Source organism: Xenopus laevis, chromosome 5L, assembly GCF_017654675.1.
Source record: "Xenopus laevis strain J_2021 chromosome 5L, Xenopus_laevis_v10.1, whole genome shotgun sequence".
NCBI classification, from domain to species: domain Eukaryota; kingdom Metazoa; phylum Chordata; class Amphibia; order Anura; family Pipidae; genus Xenopus; species Xenopus laevis.
The window spans coordinates 166,166,337-166,182,028 of NC_054379.1; the positions used below are offsets into that span (position 1 = coordinate 166,166,337).

At 43.8% G+C, this 15,692-nt stretch overlaps 1 protein-coding gene across 1 annotated transcript in view; it reads left to right on the plus strand.

The window, feature by feature from the left end:
• Positions 1-3,698: 3,698 nt before the first annotated feature.
• Positions 3,699-15,692, plus strand: part of garem2.L (GRB2 associated regulator of MAPK1 subtype 2 L homeolog) — a 38,210-nt gene continuing 26,216 nt past the window's right edge. The window contains 1 exon segment of the mRNA NM_001094088.1: positions 3,699-3,988. Coding sequence (NP_001087557.1) covers positions 3,877-3,988 — 112 coding nt within the window. The 5' untranslated portion in view covers positions 3,699-3,876.

Below are 15,692 nucleotides of genomic sequence, written 5' to 3' on the forward strand. Positions count from 1 at the left end.
CTCAGCCACTCACACTAACTAAATCCTTTTGGGGTATCGATTGCAGTTTCCATTCCCCCCTCCTTCCACTGCTACTGGCTGAGAATTACAGGTAATTAATGCTTTAACCCCGTCACTGCTCCTCTATATAATGATATTCATTCTGTGCCCTCTGCCCCCCAATCAATATAATCCACCCTGTATGTTACTCGCCCGTCACCTGTACAGCTGGGGGTCCCACAGACTCTCTCATACTGGGAACCACTTTATATGTTTAATGGATTTCTTACCTTAAATATTAATAATTAAAAGCTATTTCATTACATTCTGAAATGTTTTCCTGGCATCAGTAGTTATGTCTCACTTTTTACTGATCCCCATTGTAAGCAGCAGTCCTGTCCTGCTTTATGGCAGCTGAGATTCTAGCTATCTGTATAACAGAGCATTCTGTCCCAGTGGCTGCACAGATCCTATCTGATCCTCATTGTAGCAGCAGTCCTGTCTGCTTTATGGCAGCTGAGATCTAGCTATCTGTATAACAAGAGCATTCTGTCCCAGTGGCTGCACAGATCCTATCTGATCCCCATTGTAAGCAGCAGTCCTGTCCTGCTTTATGGCACTGAGATTCTAGCTATCTGTATAACAGAACATTCTGTCCCAGTGGCTGCACAGATCCTATCTGATCCCCATTGTAAGCAGCAGTCCTGTCCTGCTTTATGGCAGCTGAGATTCTAGCTATCTGTATAACAGAGCATTCTGTCCCAGTGGCTGCACAGATCCTATCTGATCCCATTGTAAGCAGCAGTCCTGTCCTGCTTTATGGCAGCTGAGATTCTAGCTATCTGTATAACAGAACATTCTGTCCAGTGGCTGCACAGATCCTATCTGATCCCCATTGTAAGCAGCAGTCCTGTCCTGCTTTATGGCAGCTGAGATTCTAGCTATCTGTATAACAGAACATTCTGTCCCAGTGGCTGCACAGATCCTATCTGATCCCCATTGTAAGCAGCAGTCCTGTCCTGCTTTATGGCAGCTGAGATTCTAGCTATCTGTATAACAGAACATTCTGTCCAGTGGCTGCACAGATCCTATCTGATCCCATTTTAGCAGCAGTCCTGTCCTGCTTTATGGCAGTGATGATTCTAGCTATCTGTATAACAGAACATTCTGTCCCAGTGGCTGCACAGATCCTATCTGATCCCCATTGTAAGCAGCAGTCCTGTCCTGCTTTATGGCAGCTGAGATTCTAGCTATCTGTATAACAGAGCATTCTGTCCCAGTGGCTGCACAGATCCTATCTGATCCCCATTTTAAGCAGCAGTCCTGTCCTGCTTTATGGCAGCTGAGACTTTGGATACCAATTTGCTCTCCTCAGGCAAATGTGCAAGGGATATAAGGGGATATAAGGGGCATAGGACCCCCGTGGTGTTCATTCAGGCAGCATTTATTCAGGGGGATACCCTGGTGATGCCAGATCATCGTTCCTTACAGCTCCTGCTCTTTTTCATCACTGCTAATCAGTAATCAGTAATAGGTAATCAGCTCACATAGACACTGTATTAATTGTAGGCTTCCCAGCCAATCCCTACCTTGCCCTGCACAATGTGTGGGAGTCCTGCAGTTATACCCACGTGGCAGTGCATGTCCCACCCAATCCAGTTCTGTGTCTCATTAGCAACTGCCACCACTTTCCAAAATACAAATTAACCTTTTATAAAGGAAACAGGACAGTAACATCTCCTCGAGGCAGCTGTTAATTCCAGGGCACCTTCTGTCTGTCCATACTTACTACTACTCAGAATTTACTACGTGATTAAAAGGCAACTGTCTTGAAAGTATCTCCTATATCTGCCATTACAGCTGCTTCAGGGAGACAATTCTGCAGGTTTGGCTGTAAGAATCCAGACTGGCTAATATAAAAGGACTAGTATAAAAACACTAGTATAAAAACACTAGTATAAAATCACTAGTATAAAATCACTAATAAAAAAGCACTAGTATAAAAGCACTAGTATAAAAGTACTAGTATAAAAGCATTAGTATAAAAGCACTAGTATAAAAGTACTAGTATAAAAGTACTAGTATAAAAGCATTAGTATAAAAGCACTAGTATAAAATCACTAATATAAAAGCACTAGTATAAAAGAACTAATATAAAAGTACTAGCATAAAAGTACTAGTATAAAAGCATTAGTATAAAACACTAGTATAAAATCACTAATATAAAAGCACTAGTATAAAAGCACTAATATAAAAGCACTAATATAAAAGTACTTGTATAAAATCACTAATATAAAAGCACTAGTATAAAAGCACTAATATAAAAGGACTAGTATAAAAGCACTAATATAAAAGGACTAATATAAAAGCACCTAACGCTGGCACAGGTCCTCTTTAATCCCATGCCAAGTAGAATTCCCCATCAGGACTAGTATAAAAGAACTAATATAAAAGTACTAGCATAAAAGTACTAGTATAAAAGCATTAGTATAAAACACTAGTATAAAATCGCTAATATAAAAGCACTAGTATGAAAGCACTAATTTAAAAGCACCTAATATAAAAGCACTAGTATAAAAGCACTAGTATAAAAGCACTAATAGAAAAGCACTAGTATAAAAGCACTAGTATAAAAGCACTAGCATAAAATCACTAATATAAAAGTATTAGTATAAAAGCACTAGAATGAAAGCACTAATACAAAAGCACTAATATAAAATCCCTAGTATAAAAGCACTAGTATGAAAGCACTAATATAAAAGCACTAGTATAAAAGCACTAGTATGAAAGCACTAATATAAAAGCACTAGTATAAAAGCACTAGTATGAAAATACTAATATATAAGCACTAATATAAAAGCACTAGTATAAAAGCACTAGTATGAAAGCACTAATATAAAAGCACTAGTATAAAAGCACTAGTATGAAAACACTAATATAAAAGCACTAATATAAAAGCACTAGTATAAAAGCACTAGTATGAAAGAACTAATATAAACGCACTAATATAAAAGCACTAGTATAAAAGTACGAATATAAAATTGCTAATATAATATCACTAATATAAAAGCACTAGTATAAAATCACTACTATAAAAGCACTAGTATAAAAGCACTAGTATGAAAGTACGAATAGAAAATTGCTAATATGAAAGCACTAATATAAAAGCACCTAATATAAAAGCACTAGTATAAAAGCACTGATATAAAAGCACCTAATATAAAAGCACTAGTTTTAAAGCACTAGTATAAAAGTACGAATAGAAAATTGCTAATATGAAAGCACTAATATAAAAGCACTAATATAAAAGCACTAGTATAAAAGTACGAATATAAAATTGCTAATATAATATCACTAATATAAAAGCACCTAACGCTGGCACAGGTCCTCTTTAATCCCATGCCAAGTAGAATTCCCCATCAGGACTCATTAGTTGAAGACATTCCTGGGATTTCAGTGGATGAGCAGGACACTGAGTGTGTTGGGGGGCAGAATCAGTCCCTGCAGGGGCTGCAATGAGTTTGACGCTCCCCCCCCCTCTTTCCATTCCTAGGAAGGGGCCTGGGATAAATTCTCTGAAAGGCCCCATTCCCCCAGGAGGTGTATAGAGAGACAGAGGCTGGGGGTGGGAGGTGGAGCCTTCAGACTGTGTCCTGTAAAGAAATCTGTGAATGTAATGAGGCATCTGAGCACAAGCAGAATCAATGGCACATCCCGGGGAAACTGCCGCCTGCCAAACTGCCTGGTTCCTTCTGCCTGTGCACTTCTCCCGCTCGCTGCCACTGACCATGATGAGGATGATGATGAGGATGATGCTGGGGAGCAGAGTGCAGCCTCAGGACCCATGAGTTCAACCTCTTTATTTTTGGAGGACTATGAATTATCCGCAGGGAAACCATGGAGAAAATAGCGTCCGGCATCTCCCAACTCAGCTGGAGCTCCGTGTCTCTGCCCCTGGATGTGATCGTTAGCAAATTCCGACTTCCCACGCTGCTCAAACTGGGGAAAGGTAACCACGGAAACTCCTTTATCTTGTCATCAATGTGCAGCGGAGAGGTATTTACTAGAATCTGCCCCTGGCGCAAAATAAGGGCAAATAAAAAGCAGAGGTGTAAGTACAGAGGAAGCAGACCCTGCGGCTGCACAGGGGGCCCACGAGGTATTGGGGTCCTAATTAATGAGCAATTTCAACATATTCTGATAAAACAGGACAACCTCTGAATATGTTGGGGCCCTAAAATGAATTTGCTGTGGGGCCCAGTAACATCTAGTTACACCATTGATAAAAAGTATGAGAATGTTGCAGAAAGTCATTGAGTTTTCGGGACTCAGGCTCCCTGTGTCAGTATGGAACACATAATACACCCCCCAAATAATTGGCATCTTCTTCTACTGAAAATACAACTTTACAGCCCTCCTTGAATTGTAACTTGGCCATCAGGGGATGCTGGGAACTGTAGTTTATCAGTGGGAGAGCTGCAGCTTAAATGTTCTATTGGGGGGGTCTAGAATAGGACCCCTTCCCCCACAGAGCTCACAATTATTTATATTTTTGGTAAATTGTATCAGACTGGCCTTGGCTTCACCTCCAGCGACAGACACCTGCTCCCCCGGCACTAGGGTTGCCACATGGCCGGTAAAAATGATGGTTGAGCCCAAAGGGAAAAAAGATAAATATATATAGGGAGGCCGGCATTATTTTCCGGAAAAGGTGGCAACCCTACTGAAAGGGTTAAAGTGTATTCATGTTTATTTCTATATGATTTGATATGTAGGACAAATTTACTTTTGTGATGTTCCTGTTTAAAAAAAAAAATCAATGGACCCTTTAGGGTGCAAAAGCTAGTAAGACTCTTGGGGCCCCTTTAATAATCCAGACCCCCGGGAATCCAGGGTCTTTGATTCACTAACATTCCTGTATTTCACTGCTATTGCCATCATTGTGACGTCACTTGAGGGCAGTTACAGCAGTTCCCTGAGCTCTGATTGGCCCAAATTGCCACCCACTCTGCGCATTGATAGTCAAGCAAGGAGGCAGTGTCTATGTTGGTGAAGCAATTGCAAGTTAGCGTGGGGCCCCCCATCTGATGGGTGAGAAGTTACTTAACTAGAGTCTGTTCTACTACTCACTGTCCTATTGTAACGAGCAGCAACAGTTGGGGGGCAGCGCTGATGTATATAATAAATAGTCATATAATATAGTTATATTTTATTTAATATTCTGATACCTGGACAGTCCTGCTGAAACAAGCGACAAATGACCCCTGTAAACCCCCTTAACAACAGGACTCCCCTATAAACTGGGTGACTCCTGTAGGTGCTGAGCTGCAGTTCCTAAGGGACTCGCTTACTTGTTACAGGCTCCTCCCACTTACCTGTCACCAGCTGCACCAATGGCAATTGCCATCCAGAAGCACACGGCTCTGGAGGAGCCTCATTGGCAGAGAGAGACAGACTTACTTTAAACTGATCATGTGACTGGCACTACTTCCTGTCTTTCAGAAGCACAGCATGCGGGTGATGCTTTATGGCTCACGTGACTATTATTGATGTTGGATGTCAGCTGATGATTTTCTGATCCCTTTATTTTTGATTCTGCTAAATACTAAATCCTCCTCGGCTGAATATCCAACTGAACTCAAACCCTCATTTGCACATTAAAGGGGCTGTTCACCTTTAAATTAACTGTTAGTACGATGTAGAGAGGGATATTCTGAGACAATTTGTAATTGGTTTTCATGTTTTATTATTTGTGGTTTTTGAGTTATTTAGCTTTTTATTCAGCAGCTCTCCAGTTTGCAATTTTAGCCATCTGGTTGCTAGCATCCAAATTACCCTAGCAACCATGCACTGATTTGAATAAGAGACTGGAATATGAATAAGAGAGGCCTGAATAGAAAGATGAGAAATAAAAAGTAGCAATAACAATACATTTGTAGCCTTACAGAGCATTTGTTTTTTAGATGGGGTCAGTGACCCCCATTTGAAAGCTGGAAAGAGTCTGAGGAAAAAAGGCAAATAATTCAGAAACTATAAAAAATAACTAAAAAAAAGTTGCTTAGAATCAACCATTCTATAACATACTAAAAAGTTAACTGAAAGGTGAACCGTCACTTTAAAACTACAAAATTTGTCGTCATATGAACTGTAAGCTCATATGACTTGAATTTGGCTGATCAGTGTTGGATGTGCAAGATACAGTTGTGCGTTACTTTGGCACCATCTTGCCTCACTATACACCCGCCCAGGAACGCTGCCCCTTACAGGCTGGAGACAGAAGTGCAGGGCAATGTTGGCATGAGTGGAGGTGCCAGGCAGTAATAGTTGCTGGCAGAGTGATGCTCATTATGTAACACAACCATTGCTGTGTGTGTGGCTGGGACTCAGGAGCACAATCGAGCTCTTTCTCTAGACTATGTCCCATTTTGTCTGACCTATGGGTGACACACAGGCAGTGGTGCTGGTGGGACTCATTGGGTTTAGAGGCACTTCTTTCCAGTGGACTTGGCTCTCACATAATCTGCACTCTCATTCATAACCTGCACTCTCATTCATAACCTGCCCTCTCATTCATTGTGCCACTGTGGGTGCCGCCTGTGTACTTCATAAAAAATATAGTGGTACTGTGTATACACACATTCCTACAGTACAGGCAGAGTACAGACAGTGGACACTGCAATGCATTTATACACATATATGTTCTAGATTGTTAGCTCTATAGAGCAGGACCCCCTCCTTTCCTCCTCCTCCTCCTCCTAGTTATATGTCACTCATAAGTCTGTTGTACAGTGCTAGGGAATAAGTTGGTGCTTTATAAATAAGTATTAATAATGGAATCACACACATTGTGGGGGTGCAAGTGACTCTGCACAGAAATGACTCTGCATGTTGTATAGTTATTTGTGTTATCCCCGGCAATGTGCCCAACACAAATAAGTGTGCAATGGTGCCCGGATTTTATAGGTGGGTTGGGGTGGTGTCATTTGCATTTAAGAGCGGGTCTGCACAGTCGGTCCTGTATGTGTTGCCCAGTGCAGAGAGTTGTGATGTTGTGTTACCCAGTTCAGAGAGTTGTGTTATTGTGTTGATATTGTGCTTTGGGTACAATAACAAAGTGGTGCCTTTTGCTGCAGTAATTTCCTTCTTCCATTGAATGTCACATGACAGGTGTCACACACACACACACACACACACAGACTGTCAGTGCAGTGTAACTGGGGATACATCAGTGATTGAGAGCTGACAGTTGTATATGAGTGAGTTCTAGGATCCCCCCTGGCATCAGTCCGTCTCCTCATTATCATTCAGTGCGAGTGAAGAGAAGCAAAGGCTGAATTCTTTACACACACTGCTCCCCTGTTCCCTGACTCCCCTCCTCCCGACCCTTTATTCTCCATCAATGGAGCAAAAGAAAACACAGTTAACCTTGTGTGTGCCAGAGGAGGGGCAGCAGGGAAAACATTGCTGGGACCTTTATGTGGAGCGGCCGGGCATTTCCCAGGCTCTGCAAGAGAACTTTCTGTGGTTTCCTGGGTGCCGAGGGGACGTGTTGCACTGCTGTATCCGACTGCCTCACTGGGGATGAGCAAACACTGTCCTTATTGAACTGTAGACTATATTATATATATATATATATATATATATATGTGTGTGTGTGTGTATTGGGCTCTATTGAACTGAATGCAACTCAGGCAAGGGGTCAGAGGGAGGCCAGGCAATATTTGGGGCCCTAGGGACATATGAGAGATAAATAATGTTGTTGAAAGGAACGTGTGTAATAATATACAACTGTATCCAACATGTCACATAAAAAGCCCCAGTGCCCCCTGCCCTGTAAGGACCATCAATCTTTTTGCTCTCCAGGTCTCGCTTCCAGCCTCACGCGTTTCACATCGAATGGGCTCCATGGAGGCTCTTAGTGCACTGGGCAATATATATATAAATCAGTAGAGGGACGTGTATAGGAGGAGCGAGGGCCCCACTAGTAATGAAAATGTACAGAAACATTGAGTAGTGATTATAGTTCAGCAACAACAACAGGGCAGCACCTTGTGTCATTTATCTGTTCCCTGATGCCTGAGTGAGACGTCTAGTGAGCGACATTCTGTGGTTCTCCCTGGGATAGTTGTATGTGACACGTTCATTGGTGGAGCAACGTAGCTGCTGCGTCTCCCTAATTACCAGGGAATGTCCATGGTTTTGTGTTGTGGGAACTGGTTTTGTTTCAGGATTTGTTGGACCAACTGGAAAGTTGCTAAGAATGGTTATATTAAAAAAAGAGTGTTTTAGGTGGAGTTTCCCTTTAAATTGTAAGCTCTTCAGGGCAGGGTCTCCCATTGATCTCTGTCTCTCTGTAGATTAATTTTCTTATTTCAGGGTTACACTGTGCCCGTGGGACACTGGGAAAAACCCTTGTTGGCCCTGCAAACTAGACACGCGCAGAATCAAGAATTCGGTTCAGGATTCGACCTTTTTCAGCAGAATTCAGATTCGGATCAATCCTTGTCCCCGAATCCCAATCATAATTTGTATATGTAAATCAGGGGGGAAGGGAACTCAAGTGACTCTTCGTCACAAAACAAGGAAGTTAAAAAAGTTTTCCCCACTCTTTCCTTTTCCGACCCTAATTTACATATGCAAATTAGGATTCAGATTCAGGTTTGGTATTCGTCCATATCTTTAACAAATCCCAAATATTGGATTTTTGTGCATCCCTACTGCAAACCCAAGTCTGTTCCCGACTGGCACAGCCCGGATTGGGATAAAGGTAAAGGCTGTGTGTAGGGTTTGCCACCTTTTCCTTAAATATTTACCGGCTGGTGGGGGGCGGGAACAAAAAGGGGCGGACCGTGATGTAAAAGGGGGCGGGTCACATGACAGAGATCGCCAGAAGGAGGACAAAAGTTACATTTCAAGGGGATTGGAGGCAGGCCAAGGGGTCTTGTTAAAGGTATTACAAATTTAGAGGCAACTACATTGCCGGTAAATTTGTAAAACCGGTCCCAGCCTCGGCAGGTGTTTTACCGGCCAGGTGGCAACCCTAGCTGTGTGTATGGAGGGTGGGGTGTTGTGGGGTGTTGTGGGTGCTGGGGTGGTTGGGGAGTCGTGAGGAGGACATCCCAGAGGAAGAGGCTGATTGACAGGGCAGGATTGGCCAGTAGATCTGTGCCATTCTTAGCCAGAAGACGAGACATTAGAGGAATCCTGAGCTGGGCTGAAGGGAAGGAGAGATCAGATAACAAGTTCATGTGCGGCCACATTATATGGCTCAGGGCTTTATATTCTATTGTCAGAGACTCTGAATCTGTGGGAAAAGCATCAGATCAATCGCTGATCAGCTCTGCCCTGGCTCCGCCCCTTTCGCTTTCCCAGTACCCCAAGTGACAGAGCTCTCGGTGCCAGATTCATCAATTGTGGGAATTATGCTTAACCTCTGAGTGCCCAGAGCCCAACGAAACAACATGGAGATCATTAGGGAATGTGAACAGAACGCAGGGGGTGCAACAGATGGAGGGGGTGGGGCAGTACAGTTCCCAAATCTCTGGCATAAAAACAGAACAAATCTGATTGGGTGCCTGAGGGCAGGGGGTGACCCAGTTAGGACTTTATCAACAGATACAGCAAATGTTGCTTTGAAATCATGTGACTGGGCATTAAGTGTCACATCATCACCCAACTCACATCAGGAAAAGGTCTTATAATGATCTTATTTATAGGGAGTTGCAGGGTGAGCCCCCGAGCAAAGGCTCCATGTAACAATCTCATTATCGGGAACCTTGCTTAGGGATGGGTACACTCCGAATGCACAGGCGATCTCTGCGGATTCTGGTGTCCACTGAAGCCCTTTTGGGGCCCCGGGCTTTCTGCTGCAGAAAACACAAAGGAAAGTGCGTAACAAAATAACAAGTCTGTAAACGAGGTACTGGCAAGAATTTAGAAGAGACGTTGTCGATAAAAACAGTCAAAAAGTTCTAGGCAGGCGGCAGGAATCAAGGTCAGAAGTCGAGCAGGATTCAAAACCAGGAAAACAATCTTAGAGAAAACGTTTCGGCTGGAACAGTAAACTGGAACCTAGCTTGGGCACTTTCAAAATGGAGACTTGGCCCCTTAAAGAAGATTTGGCGCCAAGTTTGAATCCAGCGCCTCTTCAAGACGTCATGACGCCAGTGTCAACCAGGAAGTGCGCGCTGAAAGCCTACGAAAGACACGTCCCGGTGCATCTTACACTCCATCTGTAATATCTATATTTATACTTTATTATGAAAGCAACCCGCCCTTCCCCAACAAACCAGCAGAGGTTTCAGTGTAGGAGAAGCTTTAAACTGGGTACAAATAATGTTCCACTTATCATTAATCCATTTATCAACTAACTGTCATATTGGGACTGAGATTCAAATTTAAGACTAGCATTTCATGAGCACTTGGGCCCAATAAATATGTGTTAGTCCCAATATTCCTGTCCTGTTCTTTATCACCCTCTGTACATACATCTGGGACCCTCGCCAACCTCTGCCTCGGATCCAAATTTCTGCTTATTTTATGGGAGTTGCAGAAAGCATTTTGTGTACTTTAATAAACTATATTGGGGGATATGTAATAAGAGGCCATAGCAACCAATCAGCAGCTAGCATTTACTGGCCACCTGTTTAAAAGCAAACATCTTATCGGCTGATATGGTTTACAGCTCCTTTTATTACATATGGGGGTGTTTTGTAACCCCCACCCAAGACACCCACTTTCATCACAGTCTCCTGAATGGGCAGGACTTGTTTTTATTCCTTCCAAATAAATTCCTGAGATACTGTCACTAAGGCTCTGAGTCACAGGCACAACAGATGGTGCCATAAGCTTGAGAAAAGTGTGAAAATAATGATCTATTTCTGCCCCAACATGTGATCAATGTTCTCTGTAGATACCGGCAAGGAAATTGGATAGAATTGTATGTTCCCAGATTCATAATCAGCCAAAATAATGTCCATCCAGAAAGGACTGTAATATAACAAAGGCACCATCTCTCCCTACTATACCTGCTATCCCACAGTCACACTCCCTTCCCAGAGACTATTATCCACTGTTACTATAGACACCATCTCTCCCTACTATACCTGCTATCCCACAGTCACACTCCCTTCCCAGAGACTATTATCCACTGTTACTATAGGCACCATCTCTCCCTACTATACCTGCTATCCCACAGTCACACTCCCTTCCCAGAGACTATTATCCACTGTTACTATAGGCACCATCTCTCCCTACTATACCTGCTATCCCACAGTCACACTCCCTTCCCAGAGACTATTATCCACTGTTACTATAGACACATCTCTCCCTACTATACCTGCTATCCCACAGTCACACTCCCTTCCCAGAGACTATTATCCACTGTTACTATAGGCACCATCTCTCCCTACTATACCTGCTATCCCACAGTCACACTCCCTTCCCAGAGACTATTATCCACTGTTACTATAGGCACCATCTCTCCCTACTATACCTGCTATCCCACAGTCACACTCCCTTCCCAGAGACTATTATCCACTGTTACTATAGACACATCTCTCCCTACTATACCTGCTATCCCACAGTCACACTCCCTTCCCAGAGACTATTATCCCACTGTTACTATAGGCGCCATCTCTCCCTACTATACCTGCTATCCCACAGTCACACTCCCTTCCCAGAGACTATTATCCACTGTTACTATAGGCACCATCTCTCCTACTATACCTGCTATCCCACAGTCACACTCCCTTCCCAGAGACTATTATCCACTGTTACTATAGACACCATCTCTCCCTACTATACCTGCTATCCCACAGTCACACTCCCTTCCCAGAGACTATTATCCACTGTTTACTATAGACACATCTCTCCCTACTATACCTGCTATCCCACAGTCACACTCCCTTCCCAGAGACTATTATCCACTGTTACTATAGACACCATCTCTCCCTACTATACCTGCTATCCCACAGTCACACTCCCTTCCCAGAGGCTATTATCCACTGTTACTATAGGCACCATCTCTCCCTACTATACCTGCTATCCCACAGTCACACTCCCTTCCCAGAGACTATTATCCACTGTTACTATAGGCACCATCTCTCCCTACTATACCTGCTATCCCACAGTCACACTCCCTTCCCAGAGACTATTATCCACTGTTACTATAGGCACCATCTCTCCCTACTATACCTGCTATCCACAGTCACACTCCCTTCCCAGAGACTATTATCCACTGTTACTATAGACACATCTCTCCCTACTATACCTGCTATCCCACAGTCACACTCCCTTCCCAGAGACTATTATCCCACTGTTACTATAGGCGCCATCTCTCCCTACTATACCTGCTATCCCACAGTCACACTCCCTTCCCAGAGACTATTATCCACTGTTACTATAGGCACCATCTCTCCCTACTATACCTGCTATCCCACAGTCACACTCCCTTCCCAGAGACTATTATCCACTGTTACTATAGGACACCATCTCTCCCTACCTATACCTGCTATCCCCACAGTCCACACTCCCTTCCCAGAGACTATTATCCACTGTTACTATAGACACATCTCTCCCTACTATACCTGCTATCCCACAGTCACACTCCCTTCCCAGAGACTATTATCCACTGTTTACTATAGACACCATCTCTCCCTACTATACCTGCTATCCCACAGTCACACTCCCTTCCCAGAGGCTATTATCCACTGTTACTATAGGCACCATCTCTCCCTACTATACCTGCCTATCCCACAGTCACACTCCCTTCCCAGAGACTATTATCCACTGTTACTAATAGGCACCATCTCTCCCTACTATACCTGCTATCCCACAGTCACACTCCTTCCCAGAGACTATTATCCACTGTTACTATAGGCACCATCTCTCCCCTACTATACCTGTTATCCCCACAGTCACATTCCCCTTCCTATAGACTTATTATCCACTGTTCACTATAGGCACCCATCTCTCTACTCTACTATATCCCACATCACACTCCCTTCCAGAGACTATTATACTGTTACTACAGACACTCTCTCCACTATTATACACCTGCAGTACACTAATATCTCTCCCTACCACCACAGTCACACTCCCTTCCCAGAGACTATTATCCACTGTTACTATAGGCACCAGGCTATCCACAGCACCATCCTCCCAACTATACCTGTTATCCCACAGTCACACTCCCTTCCTATAGACTATTATCCACTGTTACTATAGGCACCATCTCTTCCCTACTATACCTGCTATCCCACAGTCACACTCCCTTCCAGAGACTATTATCCCACTGTTACTATAGACACCATCTCTCCCTACTATACCTGCTATCCCACAGTCACACTCCCTTCCTATAGACTATTATCCACTGTTACTATAGGCACCATCTCTCCCTACTATACCTGTTATCCCACAGTCACACTCCCTTCCCAGAGACTATTATCCACTGTTACTATAGGCACCATCTCTCCCTACTATACCTGTTATCCCACAGTCACACTCTCTTCCTATAGACTATTATCCACTGTTACTATAGGCACCATCTCTCCCTACTATACCTGCTATCCCACAGTCACACTCCCTTCCCAGAGACTATTATCCCACTGTTACTATAGACACCATCTCTACCTACTATACCTGCTATCCCACAGTCACACTCCCTTCCCAGAGACTATTATCCACTGTTACTATAGGCACCCATCTCTCCCTACTATACCTGCTATCCCCACAGTCACACTCCCTTCCCAGAGACTATTATCCCACTGTTACTATAGACACCATCTCTCCCTACTATACCTGCTATCCCACAGTCACACTCCCTTCCCAGAGACTATTATCCACTGATACTATAGGCACCATCTCTCCCTACTATACCTGCTATCCACAGTCACACTCCCTTCCAGAGATTATTATCCACTGTTACTATAGACACCATCTCTCCCCTACTATACCTGCTATCCCACAGTCACACTCCCTTCCCAGAGACTATTATCCCACTGTTTACTATAGACACATCTCTCCCTACTATACCTGCTATCCCACAGTCACACTCCCTTCCCAGAGACTATTATCCACTGTTACTATAGGCACCATCTCTCCCTACTATACCTGTTATCCCACAGTCACACTCCCTTCCCAGAGACTATTATCCACTGTTACTATAGACACCATCTCTCCCTACTATACCTGCTATCCCACAGTCACACTCCCTTCTCAGAGACTATTATCCACTGTTACTATAGGCACCATCTCTCCCTACTATACCTGCTATCCCACAGTCACACTCCCTTCCCAGAGACTATTATCCCACTGTTACTATAGACACCATCTCTCCCTACTATACCTGCTATCCCACAGTCACGCTCCCTTCCCAGAGATTATTATCCACTGTTACTATAGACACCATCTCTCCTTACTATACCTGCTATCCCACAGTCACACTCCCTTCCCAGAGACTATTATCCACTGTTACTATAGGCACCATCTCTCCCTACTATACCTGCTATCCCACAGTCACACTCCCTTCCCAGAGACTATTATCCCACTGTTACTATAGACACCATCTCTCCCCTACTATACCTGCTATCCCACAGTCACATTCCCTTCCCAGAGACTATTATCCACTGTTACTATAGGCACCATCTCTCCCTACTATACCTGCTATCCCACAGTCACACTCCCTTCCCAGAGACTATTATCCCATTTACTATAGACACCATCTCTCCCTACTATACCTGCTATCCCACAGTCACACTCCCTTCCCAGAGACTATTATCCACTGTTACTATAGCACCATCTCTCCCTACTATACCTGCTATCCCACAGTCACACTCCCTTCCCAGAGACTATTATCCACTGTTACTATAGACACCATCTCTCCTACTATACCTGCTATCCCACAGTCACGCTCCCTTCCAGAGATTATTATCCACTGTTACTATAGACACATCTCTCCTTACTATAACCTGCTATCCCACAGTCACACTCCCTTCCCAGAGGACTATTATCCACTGTTACTATAGGCACCATCTCTCCCTACTATACCTGCTATCCCACAGTCACACTCCCTTTCCTCAGAGACTATTATCCACTGTTACTATAAGAACACCATCTCTCCCTACTATACCTGCTATCCCACAGTCACATTCCCTTCCAGAGACTATTATCCACTGTTACTATAGGCACCATTCTCCCTACTATACCTGCTATCCCACAGTCACACTCCCTTCCCAGAGACTATTATCCACTGTTACTATAGGCACATCTCTCCCTACTATACCTGCTATCCCACAGTCACACTCCCTTCCCAGAGACTATTATCCCATTTACTATAGACACCATCTCTCCCTACTATACCTGCTATCCCACAGTCACACTCCCTTCCCAGAGACTATTATCCACTGTTACTATAGACACCATCTCTCCCTACTATACCTGCTATCCCACAGTCAGACTCCCTTCCCAGAGACTATTATCCACTGTTACTATAGGCACCATCTCTCCCTACTATACCTGCTATCCCACAGTCACCACTCCCTTCCAGAGACTATTATCCACTGTTACTATAGACACCATCTCTCCCTACTATACCTGCTATCCCACAGTCAGACTCCCTTCCCAGAGACTATTATCCACTGTTACTATAGGCACCATCTCTCCCTACTATACCTGCTATCCCACAGTCAACTCCCTTCCCAGAGACTATTATC